This window comes from Pelodiscus sinensis, chromosome 23 (assembly GCF_049634645.1).
Source record: "Pelodiscus sinensis isolate JC-2024 chromosome 23, ASM4963464v1, whole genome shotgun sequence".
Taxonomy (NCBI): Eukaryota; Metazoa; Chordata; order Testudines; family Trionychidae; genus Pelodiscus; species Pelodiscus sinensis.
Genome location: NC_134733.1, coordinates 210,353 through 227,395, shown reverse-complemented (window position 1 = coordinate 227,395; position 17,043 = coordinate 210,353). Strand labels below are relative to the sequence as shown.

Genomic DNA, 17,043 nt, shown 5'->3' with positions numbered 1-17,043 from the left:
CAACAGGGGACTTGGCCAACTTATTGTAAAAGAGTTGCTAGTCAACTGAATAGCAGTATTTCCCTGACAATGAGCCTGAATAGGTGTCAATCCATATCTGAGGAACTTTGCAGTGTGTTCAGACCATCATGTAAGCCATGGCTGCTACCTAAAAAGGACTGTGTCATGCATGGATAGGTGACTTGCTCAAGTGACAAACTGCATCTTGGGACATGCTTTCACACATAGGCAAAGGTAAAAAGAGAGCCCTGAGGGCTCCTCTATTTTTGTCTTCATTCCAGCTCATCTCTTCTAGAACATCTTTGCTATGAACTGAGCCTGAAAGGACTAAATACCTATCTTAACAAAGGATGTATTCCAGAGATTACTTAATCTCTGCTACAAGCCTGCACCAAGAATTTTGTTATTGGTGTACATAATTTAATTTTAACAATTTTACTCTCAACCTTTTATTTTTTCCTTTGGGATCAGAAGAACCTATTCAGATTTGGTGAGACTGGTTTTCATAACATCTCATCTGTGTAAGAAGTGGTTCACAGAAAAGCTGGAATGTCTAGGGAGAACTTATGTGACTTTTTGCTAGCCTGAGTGGTGAACATGCTGGTTCGGTGTGCCTTATAGTGGAGGATCACAGTCTTGGGCTGTAAGCAGCTCCATCTCTAAGCAATTTGCCCTGACTTGACCCTTCTAGCAGTGCTTCAGAAACCTCCTATATTATACCCATCCCATCCAAAAAACAGGCTGTTCCCACTCTAACCCCCATCTTATCCAAAGGACAAAGCTGCTGGCGTTGGACTGAAAAGAGCCTTCCCCAACAAATAGGAGGGAGGTTGGGGAGAAATGCCAATGTGCACCCTGCATATTAACGGTGTAATTTTCTGGCTAATGATATAGCAATTCTGGAACAGTTCAAGTGCATTGTACCTGACACATTATTTGTATTCATCTGTTCAGCCAAAATTGCCTTCAGCTTCCTGATCTCCTCCTGATATTCTCTTAGCAGAGCATCCTTGGGATCCTCATTGATATGGGGCTTGTTCTTGATGTTCTTTGCCCGGTTTGCATAGCGCAAAGTGCTGAGGCTCTCGTCATAGTTGTTATCAGCAGGAGACAGACAGGCCACCATGAGGGTCTTTGTATTTCCCCCAAGGGAGTCCTGCAGCAACCGGGTCAGCTTTGAGTCTCGATAGGGAATGTGTTTGCACCTGCCATCTACCAGAGCTGAGATGACATTGCCCAGTGCTGAGAGAGAGAGGTTAATTTTGGTGGCCTCTTTGAGACGCTCTCCTGTAGCTCCAGTTTTGGACTGCCTCTCACTTCCAGCCAGATCCACTAGGTTAAGTTTCGCAGCCCTAAGGTGATCCTCTCCTCTTTCATCTGTAAGAAAATAATGTTGGTTCAAGTTCTTTTAAGGAACAACTTCATCAAAAACCAGATATCTTGCCTTTTGGCACCATATTTCATTTTGAGCCATAGATTTTTGTAAGCATATAGGCCCCAATTCAGCAGTGCACTTATACACAGCCTTAACTTGAATCACATACTTTAATCTCATTGAAATCATGTGCTTACCTATTTTGCTGAATCAAGGCCTCGGTTCCCAAATTACACAGCAAAATGTCTTGAGCCGCTTTAGCTTCTGATCTCATAAGCACTTTCAGCTCCCATAAGCTTCAGTGGAAGATGAGGGTACACAGCACTTAGCAGAAGAAACTCAGCACCTTGTAAAGGTTCTTTCATACAAACTGTCCCCCAGGATATTTCATGGAGTTAAATGATAAATGCTAGCCAGGGAGAGAGAAATGAAAGGGGTGGAAATAAGTGAGAATGGAAATGACAGTCAAGTCAAGGAGGTGTGAATTCAGGAAGGTCAGGAGAGAGACAGAGGTAGTACAAGCCTCAGAGGATGTGAATTGCCAGAAAGGAAGATCAGTTCAAGCGGATTACAGAAAAAGGATTGGGGGAACCAAATTTCCTGTAAAGGTAAGTAAACACTTTCAGAATCTCTCCACAGGCACTGTGGTGGAGAATGCTTTGGCAGAAACCTCTCAGGGAAGAAATCAGAAGGGTACACAATCCACCAGAAGGCATGGGATATGTAGTCCTAGGGATGGGGGTTCCACGACCGCCCCCACCCCAAAAAAAGACAACAGGTGGCGATGATCGGGGACTCCCTCCCAAGAGGGACTGAGTAATCCATCTGACATCCAGACCTGGAATCTCGAAGTGTGCAGCTTACTGGGAGCTCACATTCAGGATGTGATCGAGACTCTTCCGAAACTGATCAAACCTTCATATCACTACCCCTTACTGCTTCTCCATGTAGGAACTAACAATACAGCCAAAAATGACCTTGAGCGAGTCACAGATTATGTAGTGCTGGGAAGAAGTATCAAGGAATTTGAAGTGCAAGTGGTATTCTTGTACATCCTCCCTGTTGAAGGAAAAGATCCAGGTAGGGATCGTTGAATTGAGGAAGTAAATGCATGGTTGCGTAGGTGGTATCGGAGAGAGGGTTTTGGTGTCTTTGACCATTGGACTCTGTTCCAGGCACAAAGATTGTTAGGAAGAGAGGGGATCCACCTAACCAAGAGAGAAAAGAGCATCTTTGCGGGCAGGATTGCAAACCTAGTGAAAAGGGCTTTAAACTAGTTTTAACTGGGGGACAGTGACTAAAGCCCTGAGGCAAGTGGGTAAGTCGGATACCGGGAAGAAACAAAAAGAGGAACGAGCAACAAAGGAGCACCCCTGATTCAAATGAAGAAGGTAGGGCAATCAACTGGTTATCTAAGATGTTTGTACACAAATGCGAGAAGCCTGGGAAACAAACAGGAAGAATTAGAAGCCCTGGCCCAGTCAAAAAACTATGATTTGATTGGAATAATGGAGACATGGTGTTATGACCCGTATGACTGGAGCACTGTCATGGAAGAGTATAAACTGTTCAGGAAGAACAGGTGGGGGATAAAAGGAGGAGGAGTTGCATTGTATGTCAGAGAGCAGTATGATTGCTCAGAGCTCCAGTATATAGAGGGAGAAAAGCCGTTGAGTCTATGGGATAAATTTAGAGGTGGAAGCAACAGGGGTGATGTTGTGGTTGGTGTCTGCTATAGACCACCGGATCAAGTGGATGAGGTAGATGAGACTTTCTTCAGACAACTGAGAGAAGCTTCCACAGGCCCTGGTTCTCATGGGGGACTTCAATCACCCTGACATCTGTTGGGAGACCAATACAGCAGTACACAGGCAATCCAGGAAGTTTTTGAAGAATGTTGGGGATAACTTCTTGGTACAAGTGCTGAAGGAACCAACCAGAGGCCATGCGCAGCTTCACTTGCTGCTCACAAACAGGGAGGAACTAGTAGGGGAAGTAGAGGTGGGTGAAAACCTGGGAAGCAGTGATCATGAGATGGTAAATTTCAGGATTCTGACCAAAGGAAGAAAGGAGAGTAGCAAAATACCCACCCTGGACTTCAGAAAAGCAGACTTTGACTCCCTCAGAGAACTGATGGGCAGGATACCCTGGGACACAACATGAAGGGGAAAAGAGTCCAGGGGAGCTGGCAGTATTTTAAAGAAGCCTTATTAAAGGTAAAGGAAGAAACCATCCTGATGTGCAATAAGAAAAGCAAATATGGTAGGCAACCAGATTGGCTTACTGGGGAAATCCTTGGTGAACTTAAACACAAAAAGGAAGCTTACAAGAAATGGAAACTTGGACAGATGACTAGGAAGGAGTATAAATATATTGCTCGAGAATGCAGAGTTATCAGGAAGGTGAAAGCGCAATTGGAATTGCAGCTAGCAAGGGATGTGAAGGGTAACAAGAAAGGTTTCTACAGGCACATTAGCAATAAGAGGGTTATCAGAGAGGGTGTGGGGCCCTTACTGGATGAGGAAGGTAACCTAGTGACAGATGTGGGAAAAGCTGAAGTACTCAATGCTTTCTTTGCATCTGCCTTCACAGACAAGGTCAGCTTCTAGACTAAGGCACTAGGCAACACACTTTGGGAAGGAGGTAGACAGCCCTTGGTGGGGAAAGAAAGAGTTACTCACCTTGTGCAGTAACGGTGGTTCTTTGAGATGTGTCTCCATTGGTGCTCCACTCTGGGTGCTGGTGCGTCCTCGCGCCGGTGGCCGGAGACTTTATCCAGCAGTTTCTGCCGTGCCACGCAGGTGCCCCATCACCCCCTAGTGCCGCGGGGATCCTGAGGCGCCTGCATGGTGCGGTTCCTCCGTTCCTTCTCTACCCACTAGAGAGCAAGGCTCCAAAGCAGGGGAAGGAGGAAGGGTAGTGGAGCACCCATGGGACATCTCGAAGAACCACCATAACTGCACAAGGTAACTTTCTTCTTCTTCGAGTGGTCCCCAGGGTTGCTCCACTTTGGGGGTATGTCTACACTACAAAATTAATTTGAACTAACAGCCGTTAGTTCGAATTAACTTTGATAGGCGCTACACTAGCGATCCGCTAGTTTGAACTTAATTCGATCTAGCGGAGCACTTAATTCGAACTAGGTAAACCTCATTCTACGAGGACTAACGCCTAGTTCGAATTAACTAGTTCGAATTAAGGGCTGTGTAGCCACTTAATTCGAACTAGTGGGAGGCTAGCCCTTCCCAGGTTCCCCTGGTGGCCACTCTGGGCACAACCAGGAAAACTCCTCTCCTCTCCCCCAGCCCCGGGCCCTTAAAGGGGTAGACTCTGGCCAGACGGCACTTGACACAGCCAGCCCTGCCAGTGGTCTCTGCCCCGACCCAGTGGCCCCACGATGATGCCAGTGCCAGCGAGCCATCCCCTGCCCAGTCCCCCAGCACCCAGGGGCCATCCAGGGGCCGTAGACGGTGCACGCCCTCCTGGTCTAGTGCGGAGGTCATGGACCTCATTGAGGTTTGGGGGCAGGCCCCCAACCTCCATGATCTCCTCACTAGGTGGAGGAACGCGGCTGTCTCCGCACTAGGTGGAGGAATGCGGCCGCATAGCAGCCGCCATGGCCCGAAAGGGACACAGGTGCACCCAGGAGCAGGTGCACCTGAAAGTAAAGCAGCTGTGTCAGGCGTACACCAGGGCCACCAGGGGTGGCTCCGCAGCAGGGGCTGCCACCTGCCCCTACTTCCCCGCCCTCAACTGACTCTTGGGGGACGGGGCAGTCCATGCCAGCCCGGGGGACAGCGAGCCAGGACCGGAGGGCCCTGACCCGGGCGCACCGGCTCGGCCACCGCCCGCTGTTCCAGCAGGGTCATCCAGGGAGACCGTACCGGGTAAGTAGTTCGAATTAAGTAGTTCGGGGGGGGGGGGGAGGCGGGAGGGAGACCAGAGACCATGTGCGTGGGCCATACCTTCCACGGATCATGCAGACACCTGTGCACGTGCGAGCACGTGCCATGCCACCCTTGGGCAGGTGGCTCCAGCTGCGTGACACCCAGGGGCCATGGCCCAATAGGCACATGAATGTGTGAAGAGACCTAACATGCTCCCGACCCCGGGGTGGGACCCAGCAGGATGCTTTCCCTTCACATGTCCCCTGTACACGGAGGCAGGGGACATCTCCCCCCTCCCCCGCCGCCCCGGCCACACTATACATGGTACAGGGACATGGGTGTGGTCTTGGGGCAGCTCCCTGTCCCAGGGAGAGCCAGACATCCTGATCATGGCCTCTGTACAAGCACAGTGGCTCTGACGGTGCAGGGCATGGTCACCCTCATGTCGTGGGGGGAGGGGGTTGGGCATCATCCGCTGCGTCCCCAGGGAGAACGGACCACTTCTCTTCTTTCTCTACAGCTGCACCAGCTGCTCGTGCAGGGAACACCACCCCGCCCAGGACATGCCCCTGCACCCGTGGCCTGCTCCAGACCACAGCCACGGAGCAGGAGTACTGGGACCAGCACCTGGGGTCCTTGCGAGCCCTGCACCGCACAGTGAAGGCCTGGATGCGGGCAGACCTGCAGCTCGGCCAGGAGCAGCTGGCTGAGGTCCGAGGGCTGAACTCAAACCTTCAGGCCCTGCTGCAGAACATGGTGCCCCGTGCTGGTCCTGCGCCTGCTGCCCCCCCCAACTACTGTCCCTCCTCCCACTCCTGCCCCCCCTCCCACCTCTTCCTCTTCAACCCCCACACCCTCTTCCTCAATGTCCACACCCCCCACCTCAACCTCCGCACCCTCCACCCCATCCCCCCAGGGAACCGAGGCCCCCTCCCTCGCCGTGCTCGGAGGTGGTTGGCCTGGCGAGACCCCCACCCCAATCCCTGAGTTTCCCCTCCCCCTCCTTTCCCTTGCTTCCCCCTTCCAGCTCCCTCCTCCCAGTTTTCCCCCTCCCCCCTCCCACACTCTCTCCTGCCCTTTCCCGCCTCCTTTCCCCCATCTCCCCAGTTTTATTCCCCCCCCAGTTTTGTTAAAGAGAGTTTCTATTTTTGAACACACGTGTCCTTTATTTTGTACATCAGGAAGGGGGACTAGGGAGGGGTAAGTGGAAGGAGGTGAGGAAGGAATGGGATACGAGCCCCCGATGGGGAGGACTGGGCTGGCTCTGCGGGCTCCTCGGGGTGGAAGTTCTCCTGCAGCCCCTCAATTGACCCCCCCCTCCCCGGATGACAGCCTGCAGCAAGTGCCACTGGGCTGATGGCCGAGTGCTGTGATGTGCCGAGTGTGGGCATTTAGGGCACTGCAAGCCAGGACTGCTTTGCTGTCCCTCATCGAGTTAGACAAGCAAGCGGGGAACCCCTGAGAACTGTCTGTCCGGGGTGTGGGTCGGGTCCCTTTAAGCAAAGCCCTCGGCTAGCCTGAGGCAGCAGCTCCATGCTCTAAGTCCTAATCTGGTGCCCTGCCAGCCCTGCTTCCGGCCATCCTTAACCTCGGTTCAGGGTCCACTCAGTGTGGACATGCTAGTTCGAATTAGCAAAACGCTAATTCGAACTAGTTTTTAGGTCTAGATGCACTAATTCGAATTAGCTTAGTTTGAATTAACTAATTCGAATTAAGTTAGTTCGAATTAGTGCTGTAGTGTAGACATACCCTGGGTGATTACAGAGTGGTTGTCGGCTCACGGAGGTGGGTTTGGAGCAGTTCGGTAGTCACTGTGGATAGTACTGCGTGTCCCACCACCATGGAGGAAGCAATTGAAGAGGAAAGTGCGTAATGTTGCGCAAATGAGTGATCGGATGACCAAGTGGCAGCATTTTGTTAAGCTTTTCAGAATGTGGTTCAGATCCCACATAGGGACCGGTGGGCAGACGGCTGGGAAGGTGTTAACTAAGCGCTTCCTTAAGGGCTTACTCAATGGATTAGCAAAGAAGGACTTGCCGTCAACAGGGTGATGAAAGGCTGCAATGACAGCTGCATAGACCTTAATCGTGCTAATGGCTAGGCCTGATAGCTTCAAAGTAAGTAGTCTAGAAGAATAGGAATGGGGGCAGATTCTGGCTGTGTTGAATGTGAGGCATTGTACCAATGGCAAAATCTCTTCCATTTGTATAGGTATGTTTTCCTAGTAGAATATCGTCTACTATTGATCAGTATGTTTTTCACCAATTCCGAATAGGAAGTCTCGGCATTTTGGAGCCATGAAGGAGCCAGGCGTGAAGATGGAGCTTGTGAAAGTCTGGATGGAGCATCCTTCCATGATTTTGTGACAGGAGATTGTGATAGAGTGGGAGTGGGAGTGGGAGCGGGTCCGTCATTGCCATCTTGTGAAGGTAAGGGTACCATGTCTGTCTGGGCCACGCGAGTGCCTCCAAAATGACTTGCGCCTGATCTGCCCTGATCTTGTTGAGGACCCTGTGCAGAAGAGGGAAGGGCGGAAAGGCATAGAGGAGGTGCGTGTTCCATGAGATGGAAAAGGCATCCCCAAGGGAATGTCTCCCTAAGGCCCCTCTGGAGCAGTAAAGATGGCATTTTCTGTTGATCTTTGTGGCAAAAAGATATATGTGTTGTTGCCCCCAATGGAGGAAAAGTGGAGTGAGAGCACGTCTGTTTATTTCACACTTGTGTTGGTCATGGAACGTGCGGCTTAATATGTCAGCTGTGATGTTCAGTTCGCCTGGGAGACAGTAGGCTGTTGAGGTAACTTGGTGCATGAGACACCAGTTCCAGAACTCGATGGCTTCTGTGCATAGGGATGGGGATCGAGCTCCGCCCTGGTCGTTGATATAATACATGCACGTGGTGTTGTCTGTCATGATGGTGATTGACTTGTGCGCTATGTATTGTTCAAAGCGTTGACAGGCGTATCTGACTGGTCGCAGTTCGAGGAAATTGATATGAAAAGTTTGTTCCGTGAGCGACCATTTGCCCTGTGCTGTAATATTGTCCAAATGGGCTCTCCAGCTCATAAGGGAGGCATCTGTGGTTAGTGTGAGAATAGGTGGAGGAGTCTGGAAGGGAACGCCCTCCAACATGTTTTGTGGGTCTGTCCACCAACAGAGGGATTTGAGGATATGAGGCGGGATAGCCACGGTCTTGGAGAGTGGATCCCTGGAAGGCTTGTAGGATGTTGCCAGCCATGACTGAAGACTCGATGGCTGTGTCTACACTGGGCCACTTATTCCGGAAAATCAGCCGCTTTTCCGGAATAAGCTGCGAGCTGTCTACACTGGCCCTTGAATTTCCGGAAAAGCAACAATGCTCTACTGTACAAAATCAGCCGCTATTCCGGAAAAACTATTCTGCTCCCGCTCGGGCATAAGTCCTTATTCTGGAACACTGTTCCGGAAAAGGGCCAGTGTAGACAGCCCAGTAGTCTTTTCCGGAAAAAAGCCCCGATCGCAAAAATGGTGATTGGGGCTCTTTTCCGGAAAAGCGCGTCTACATTGGCCACAGACGCTTTTCCGGAAAAAGGGCTTTTCCGGAAAAGCAGCCTGCCAATGTAGATGCTCCTTTTCCGGAAATACTTATAACAAAAACTATTCTGTTTTAAGCATTTCCGGAAATTCATGCCAGTGTAGACACAGCCCTTATGTGGAGTCTGGCCATTTTGACTACGTATGTCGTAGATGCCATATGTCCAAGAATTTTGAGACATTGGCACACCGTCATGGTAGGGGTTAAGCATGCAGTATTGATACGGTCGTGAATGGTGACAAACCTGTGTTCGGGCAGTGTGGCCTCTGCTGCCACTGTGTCGAGGTAAGCGCCTATGAACTCTAACCTCTGTGTTGGCAGTAGAGAGGATTTTGCGTGGTTTATGTGGAACCCCAGGTTGACAAGAAGGTGCACTGTGGTGTCGGTCATGGCCTTGGATTCATGATAGGAGGAACCTTTTATGAGGCAATCGTCCAAATATGGGTATAGCATAACCCCTTGCCGTCAGGGTGCTGCCATTATCACTGCCAGGGTTTTGGAGAAAACCCTTGGGACAGCTGAAAGGCCAAAGGGGAGCACTTTGTACTGGTAAAGTCGGGTGCCCGCTGCGAAATGTAGGAAGCGTCTGTGTGCAGGACAGACCATAATATGAAAATAGGCATCCTGCAGGTCGAAAGTCGAAAGCCGAAAGCCAATCGCCTTGGTTGAGTGCTGGGATTATTGTCGCTAAGGTAACCATCTTGAAACGCTGGTAGGCGATATATTTGTTGAGTTGTCTTAGATCCAAAATGGGTTGCCATCCCCCGTTCTTTTTCTGTTAGGAAGTAGGTTGAGTAGAATCCCCGACCGTGGAACTCTGGTGGCACTGGTTCTATGGCATCCAGTTGTAGAAGATGTGATACCTGTTGGTCGAGGAGGGTTTCATGAGATGGGTCCCTGAAGGGAGACGGGGAAGAGGGGTGGGTGGGTGGCAGGGAAGCAAATGGGATAACATAACCGTATTGGATCAACTCCAGAACCCATTTGTCTAATGTAATGAGGACCCAGTGGTAGGTCCGGAGAGGGTGGTGGAATTGAAGAGTATCGGTTATTGGTGGTATAGGAGTGGCTTTCTGGACCTCAACATGAATTTCAAATTTGTTGTTTGGTCACCGACTGGTGGGCAGCTGAACGCTGCTGCTGCTGGTGTTAAGGCCTATCGCGCTGTGGTCTTTGTCTCTGACAGAAATCCTGTCTTGTCTGTTGCCTAAAGGGTTCTCTAGGGCATTGGTATGGTTGGTATCTGGTCCTGGTATCTTGAAGGGGGGGGTGTACATTCCCAGAGTTCTGAGGGTAGTACGGGAGTCTTTCATGGAATGTAATATCTCATCTGTTTTGGCCGAGAATAAGCTGATCTTATCAAAAGGTACGTCTTCTACCTTGTGTTGAAGATCCCTTGGAATGCCGGATGCCTGTAGCCACGAGAGCCTGCGTAAGACTGTGGCAGACGCTGTGACATGAGCTGCTGTGTCCGCTACATCCACGGCGGATTGCAAAGCGGTACGGGCGACATTATGGCCCTCGTGCATGATATTCAAGAGGGCCGGCCGTTGTTGCTCCGGTAAGAATTGGAGAAGGTCCTGCAGCTTGGAATAGTTCACGTGATCAAAGTCTGTGAGCATTGCAGTGTAGTTTGATGCTCTAAGGAGCAGGGTAGCAGAGGTGTAAATCTTATGACCCATAATGTCAACCCTTTTGTGGTCTTTGTCCTGTGGGGTATTTCTGAAGTTCGGCTGTTTCCCTTTGTGGCAAGCAGAGTTCACCACTAGTGAGTTTGGAGGGGGGTGAGTAAAAAGAAAATCCGAATCTTTGGGAGTGAAGAAATATTTGTGGTCAACCCAACAATATTTACTTGTTGGGGCAATAGAAGCTGGAGTTTGCCAGATGATGTCAGAAAGGTCCATAATAGCCTCATCCATAGGGATTGCTATCCGAGAGGCAGTTGGAGGTTGCAGTGTACGCAGAAGTTGGTAATGCTTTACTTGGACTTTCTGGAGGTCTCGTTGCTGTGCCCAGGGCCATTCTCTTGAACAACTCTTGAAACTTTTTAACATCATCACCCGGTGGTAGGGTTTCAGAGGTGACAGCATTGTCTGGGGATGATGAAGAGTTACGGAGTGGGGAATCTATCTTCCCCTTCGGAAAGGGAGTCCTGTATGTCCGAATGAGCTGGAGAGGGTTGCTCAGCAGCAGGAGCAGTGTTGGATGGTGAAGCAGAAGGAGGACGAGACACTGTGGAAGAAGCACAACGGTGGACCTTCTTTGGCTGCGGTTCCCACGGCTGCCATTGAGTGGTATATGGTGGTGGTGGGTAGGCATATTGCTGTGCATAACATGGTGATGGAGGGGGGGTATGCATATTGCACCAGGGTAGGTTGCCAGGATGATGGTCTAGGTGCCGGACTGGAGTGTTGAGAAGAAAATCTGCTCCTAGACCTGGTGCCTGTTTTGCTCAGTGAACGAGAAAGTGCAGGTGATTGTCAGGACCAGGCGGAAGAGGCCGGTCAGAGCGGTGCCGCAGGAGTAAAACTCCGCGGTGGCGATAGGTGCTGACTACGGCCCTCCGTCAGTGTGGAGTGGTGTGGCCTGGATGGTGCCAGTGGTGACCTTGGTGCCATGGAGATTGTAGGTGCCAGAGGCGAGTGCAGCACACTAGTTGGTTCTGGTGCCGATTGATCTGGCGGTGGAACGTCGGTGCAGTCTTTTCAGTGCCTGCCTCAGAGCCGTTTTACTGTGGTGCCTTGGTGCCGTTCGATCTTTTCCGTGGTTCATGGGCATCAACGGAGTATCTGGTGTCTCCGGTGCCGTAGTCTGCGGTGCCATCACCATTTATTTCGGCTCCGAGTGGGCTCTCTTATGAGTCAGCCCGGATTTGCGCGCCATTGCGCCCGAAGTTCCTGGTCTGTCTCCAGTGCTGACCCGTGTGGCTGTCGGTGCCAAAGGTAGCGAGGGAGTCAGGGAAAGGCTCGGTTTAGAAGTCGTATGGCTGAGAAGGGCAGAGGGATGATTCGTATCCATACCCTTATCCCGTGAAGTCAGTTGTGGAGCCGTCGGAAAGTCCTCAGTAGATGGTCACAGGGACTTTTCGTAGAGCAGCGTTTTAAGTCTATTGGCTCTATCGCGCCACGCTCTTGCGGTGAGTTTCAGACAGTGGGAGCACTTTTGTGTCTGATAAGCTTCTCCCAATCCCTTGATACACTTTGCGTGTCCGTCAGAAACGGGCATCGCATCGCGGCATGTCTCACATCGTTTGAAACCCGGGGAGCTGGGCATGAAGCGCCGGGGGGAAAGGCGGCAAGCCACAACAGAGAATAATTTTGTTGTTCTTGGTTTTTTTTGGTTTGTTTTAACCAACTGGGTAAGGACAAGGGTACTAAAGAACTTGGATTCTGAAGAAACTGGGGCATTAAACTGGAAATTTGTCTATTTTTTACAGAAAGAAGGAGAACTCAAAGGCTCTGTCTGCTGCAGAGGATAGTAGAGAAGGAACTGAGGAGACGAGACACGCAGGCACCTCAGGATCCCAACGGCACTAGGGGGAGCTGGGGCGCCTGTGCAGCAAGGCAGAAACTGCTGGAAAAGGTCTCTGGTTGCAGGTGCGAGGACGCACCAGTACCCAGAGTGCAGCACCCACGGGGAGCACTCGAAGAAAAAGAACAGGTTAGGAACTATTTAGAAAAGCTAAACATACACAAATCCATGGGTCTGGATTTAATGCATCCAAGGGTACTGAGGGAGTTGGCAAATGTCATTGCGGAGTCTTTGGCCATTATCTTTGAAAACTTGTGGAGATTGGGAGAGATCTCGGATGATTGGAAAAAGGCAAATGTAGTGCCCGTCTTTAAAAAAGGGAAGGAAAATCCAGGGAACTACATACCTTACCTCAGTCCCAGGAAAAATCATGGAGGGGAGCCTCAAGGAATACATTTTGAAGCACTTGGAAGAGGGGGAAGTGATCAGGAATAGACAACATGGATTCACCAAGGGAAAGGCATGCCTGACCAATCTGATTAACTTCGATGATGAGGTAAGGGGAAGTTACTCACCAGGTGTAGTAACGATCGTTCTTCGAGATGTGTCCCTGTGGGTGCTCCACTCAAGGTGTCGGGCTCGTCCCGGCGCCGCTGATCGGAGGCTTTTCGTAGCCGTAATCGGCCGGACCGCGCATGCGCGGCAGGCTTCGCGCGGTTTCTTCAGTCACGCGGTCCGGCCCCTCCGCCAGTTCCTGTCACCGTCCGGAATCTGTAATGAGACAAAGAACAGACCCGGAGCGGGGAGGAGGGCGGGACATGGAGCACCCATGGGGACACATCTCGAAGAACGATCGTTACTACACCTGGTGAGTAACTTCCCCTTCTTCTTCGAGTGGTCCCCGTGGGTGCTCCACTCAAGGTGAGTACAAAGCAGTAACTCAGATGCGCACCGGGCCAATGTTCCTCCGTGGAGGCTAGAACTGTGGACGCTACAGCTGCGTCCGAGGTCCAACGTCATACGATAGCGTAATGATGAACAAAAGAAGTGCTAGAGGACCAGGTGGCTGCTCGGCAGATGTCGCTGAGAGGTACGCCTCTGGCAAATGCAGTGAAGGTGACCATCGCTCTAGTGGAATGAGCAATCGGTTGAGAAGGGAGAGGCTTTCCCTTGAGCGAGTGACAGATCAAAATGCAAGCGGTAATCAACCGAGCTATGCGTTGACTGGAAAGAGGATTGCCTTTAGAGCGCTGTGCTATGGACACGAGTAGTCTGTCCGTGCGTCTCCATGAGCGCGTTCTTTCTATATAAAAAGTGAGTGCTCGTCGCACATCGAGCATATGAAGCAAGGTCTCTGACGAAGAAGCATGCGGTCTGGGGTAGAAGGCAGTCAAAACTATAGGTTCATTAATATGAAAGGAAGTATTGATCTTGGGAATGAATGTTGGATGTAGGCGTAAAGTCACTGTGGTCTTCGAAAAGGACGTGTAGGGCGGACTCGCCATCAACGCCCCTAACTCGCTCACTCTACGTGCGGAAGTGATAGCCAGTAGGAATACCACTTTCATCGTTAACATTCGGAGTGGTATTGATGCCAACAGTTCAAAAGGAGGATGTATAATTGTACGTAGGACCAAATCGAGGCTCCAGGCTGGTGGAGGGGGTCTGTGAGGTGGATGCAAGTTCGTTAGACCTTTTAGAAATCTTTTTGTAATTTGGTGGGAAAAAATTGAAGAACCTTGCAGAGGTTCATGAAAGGCACTGATTGCTGCTAAATGAACTCTCAATGTAGCCATAGCGAGACCAGAGTCGTGAAGGTGAAGGACATAGTCCAGGATGTGTTGGAGAGGACAAGTAACAGGTTGTACGTTTCTATCTTGACACCATTGCAGAAACCTGCGCCATTTTGCCAGGTAAGATCTCCGAGTAGAAGTTTTTCTACTGCTCATAAGAATTGTTTTAACTCGCTGTGAACAAAGGTGCTCGTCCTGTTTGAGCCAGTTATCAAACACTCTGTGAGGTGAAGTGACTCGAGTCTGGGATGTAGGAGGGCTCCCTTCTGCTGAGATAACAGGTCTGGGTGAAGAGGGAGTGTTCACGGTGGGCATATCGACAGCCTGTGCAATAGTGGATACCACGGTTGTCTTGGCCATGCCGGAGCTATCAAGATGACTGTCGCTCGTTCGAGCATTATTTTCTCGAGAGTTCGCGGTATTAGGACCGTCGGGGGAAATGCATAGAGGACTGGTCCGGTCCAAGTAGTGAGAGCGTCGCCCAGAGACCCTCTTCCGATCCCCGCTCTGGAACAGAATTGGGGACACTTGGCATTCTGCATCGTGGAAAAATGGTCTACTGTCGGCATTCCCCATCTGCGAAAGATGTGCTGAAGAACGTCTGCCCTCATCTCCCACTCGTGATCCACCGGGAATCGTCTGCTTAACGAGTCCGCAATGACATTGCTGATGCCAGGTAAGTACGATGCCATGATGGTTACGCCGTTCCTTATGCACCAGTTCCACAACCGTACTGCCTCCGCACAGAGGGAATGAGATTTGGCACCCCCTTGTCGGTTTATATAGTACATCGCCGCCACATTGTCTGTGAATATCCTGACAGCGGTGTGCCGTATGCGTGGAAGAAAATGGTTGCATGCCAGGAAAATGGCACGTAACTCTAGGAGATTGATGTGATATGTCTTCTCTATGGTGGACCATTTGCCCTGAATGCGGTCGTTGCCCATATGCGCCCCCCAGCCTATGAGAGATGCATCTGTTATAAGCGTAGAAGGCTGAGGACGACGGAACGGGACTCCGGAAAGGAGATTTTCCGTGCATTTCCACCACCGCAGGGAGTCGTGAATGTGAGGCGGTAGAATGACTGTCTTGCGGATGCTGTCTTTCTGTGGTAAGTATACCTTTCGTAACCAGTGCTGAAGGTCTCTGAAGTGGAGTCTTGCATGAGGGACCACGAAGGTGGTGGATGCCATGTGGCCCAGGAGACGCAGACACATATGTACGGACACAGTCGGCGCGATATCGAGGACCTTTACCAGCTCCTGTATTGTTTGGAACCTGTCTAGAGGTAAGTATGCCCTTTCCGTGACAAAGTCTAGGACTGCACCTATGAACTTTATATTCTGTGTCGGGACAGCGGTCGACTTCTGTTCGTTTATTATCAGGCCGAGAGAATCGAACGTGTTTCTGGCCAACGAAATCATGTGTATGGCCTCTTGTTGCGTTGGGGCCTTTATGAGGCAATCGTCCAAGTAGGGGAATATGAGGACGTGCTGCCGTCGTAGATATGCCGCGACTACCCCCAGAGTCTTTGAGAAAACTCTGGGAGCTGCCGCCAGACCGAAGGGGAGAACCCTGTATTGGAAATGGTCATTGTGTATTACAAAGCGCAGAAAACGTCTGTGTGCCGGGTGGATTGTAATGTGAAAATATGCATCCTGCAAGTCGAGGGCCGCAAACCAATCGCTGAGATTCAGAGATGGAATTATTGTCGCTAGCGTCACCATCTTGAAACGCATTTTTCTCAGATAACGATTGAGAAGTCGCAAATCGAGAATCGGTCTCTATCCTCCTGACTTCTTTTCCGTCAGAAAGTAACGGGAATAAAACCCTTTCCCCCAGAACTCTTTCGGGACCTTTTCTATGGCTCCTATGGCCAGCAAGCGTAGAACCTCCTGTCGCAAAAGAGCCTCGTGAGAGGGGTCCCTGAAAAGGGACGGGGTTGGTGGGTGGGTAGGGGGCATTGAAGTAAAGGGGATGGTGAAACCTGTTTTCACTTTGTCCAATACCCATTTGTCGGTGGTTATTGCGGCCCAGCGATGATAATAAGGCCGAAGACAATGATGGAAGATGGGAGTGGTATTGGTAGTGATGTCGGTTGCGATTGGTACGACTGCGCCCTCGACAGACGAGTCAAACCTGTTGTTTGGTCTGTGGAAGGTTGTTCGCCCTAGAAGGTTGCGGGCGCCTACGTTGCGGCCTCTGTTTGGATCGGGTGTGATCAAACGGGCGAGGTTGTTGTTTTTGGAATTGGAAGTCATATCGCCTCTGATATGGAAAGAACCTCCGGCGGCGGAACGGTGGGACATACATGCCCAGAGTACGAAGGGTCGTACGGGAGTCCTTTCCGGTGTGAAGTACCTCATCCGTTTTGTCAGCAAACAATTTCAATTTGTCGAACGGGAGGTCTTCGACTTTTGCCTGCAAGTCTCTCGGAGCACCAGCAGCCGCCAGCCATGAAGCTCTACGCATGGATATCGCGGTGGCTATTGATCTCGCAGCCGTGTCCGCAACATCCATGGCTATCTGTAGACTGGCACGGAAGCAAGCGTACCCTTCCTGCACCACTGCGCGAAGAATGGCTTTATCCTCTTCGGAGGCATTCTGGGCCAGTCCTGACAGCTTGGCAATGTTGTCAAACCCATGATTGGACAGTAGTGCCGCATAATTGGCAATGCGAAGAAGAAGGGTAGACGATGAATAGACTTTCCTACCAAATATGTCTAATTTTTTAGCTTCTTTTTCCGCTGCCGCATTCCTTGCCTGCGGATTCTTGGCCTGATTCAGGGCTGCGTCCACTACAAGGGAGTTCGGTTGGGGATGCGTAAAAAGAAACTCCAAGCCCTCAGAAGGCACGAAATACCTCTTCTCCGCCCACTTTGATGTGGGCGGGACAGAGGCCGGGGTATGCCAGATCTCCGAGGCTGGTTCAACAATCGCCTCA

General features: G+C 50.8%; 1 protein-coding gene across 13 annotated transcripts in view; it reads right to left on the bottom strand.

Annotated features, from left to right (window-relative positions):
• The window catches only part of KIF17 (kinesin family member 17), a 196,009-nt gene that overhangs the window by 113,183 nt on the left and 65,783 nt on the right, over positions 1-17,043 (bottom strand). For all 13 annotated transcript variants that reach the window (XR_012897338.1, XM_075906586.1, XM_075906580.1 and 10 more), the window contains one exon: positions 925-1,377. Coding sequence is in view for 12 of the 13 variants with exons in the window: in XM_075906586.1 (XP_075762701.1) it covers positions 925-1,377 (453 nt within the window). In the remaining variant the exon portion in view is untranslated. The remainder of the gene's footprint in view (positions 1-924; positions 1,378-17,043) is intronic.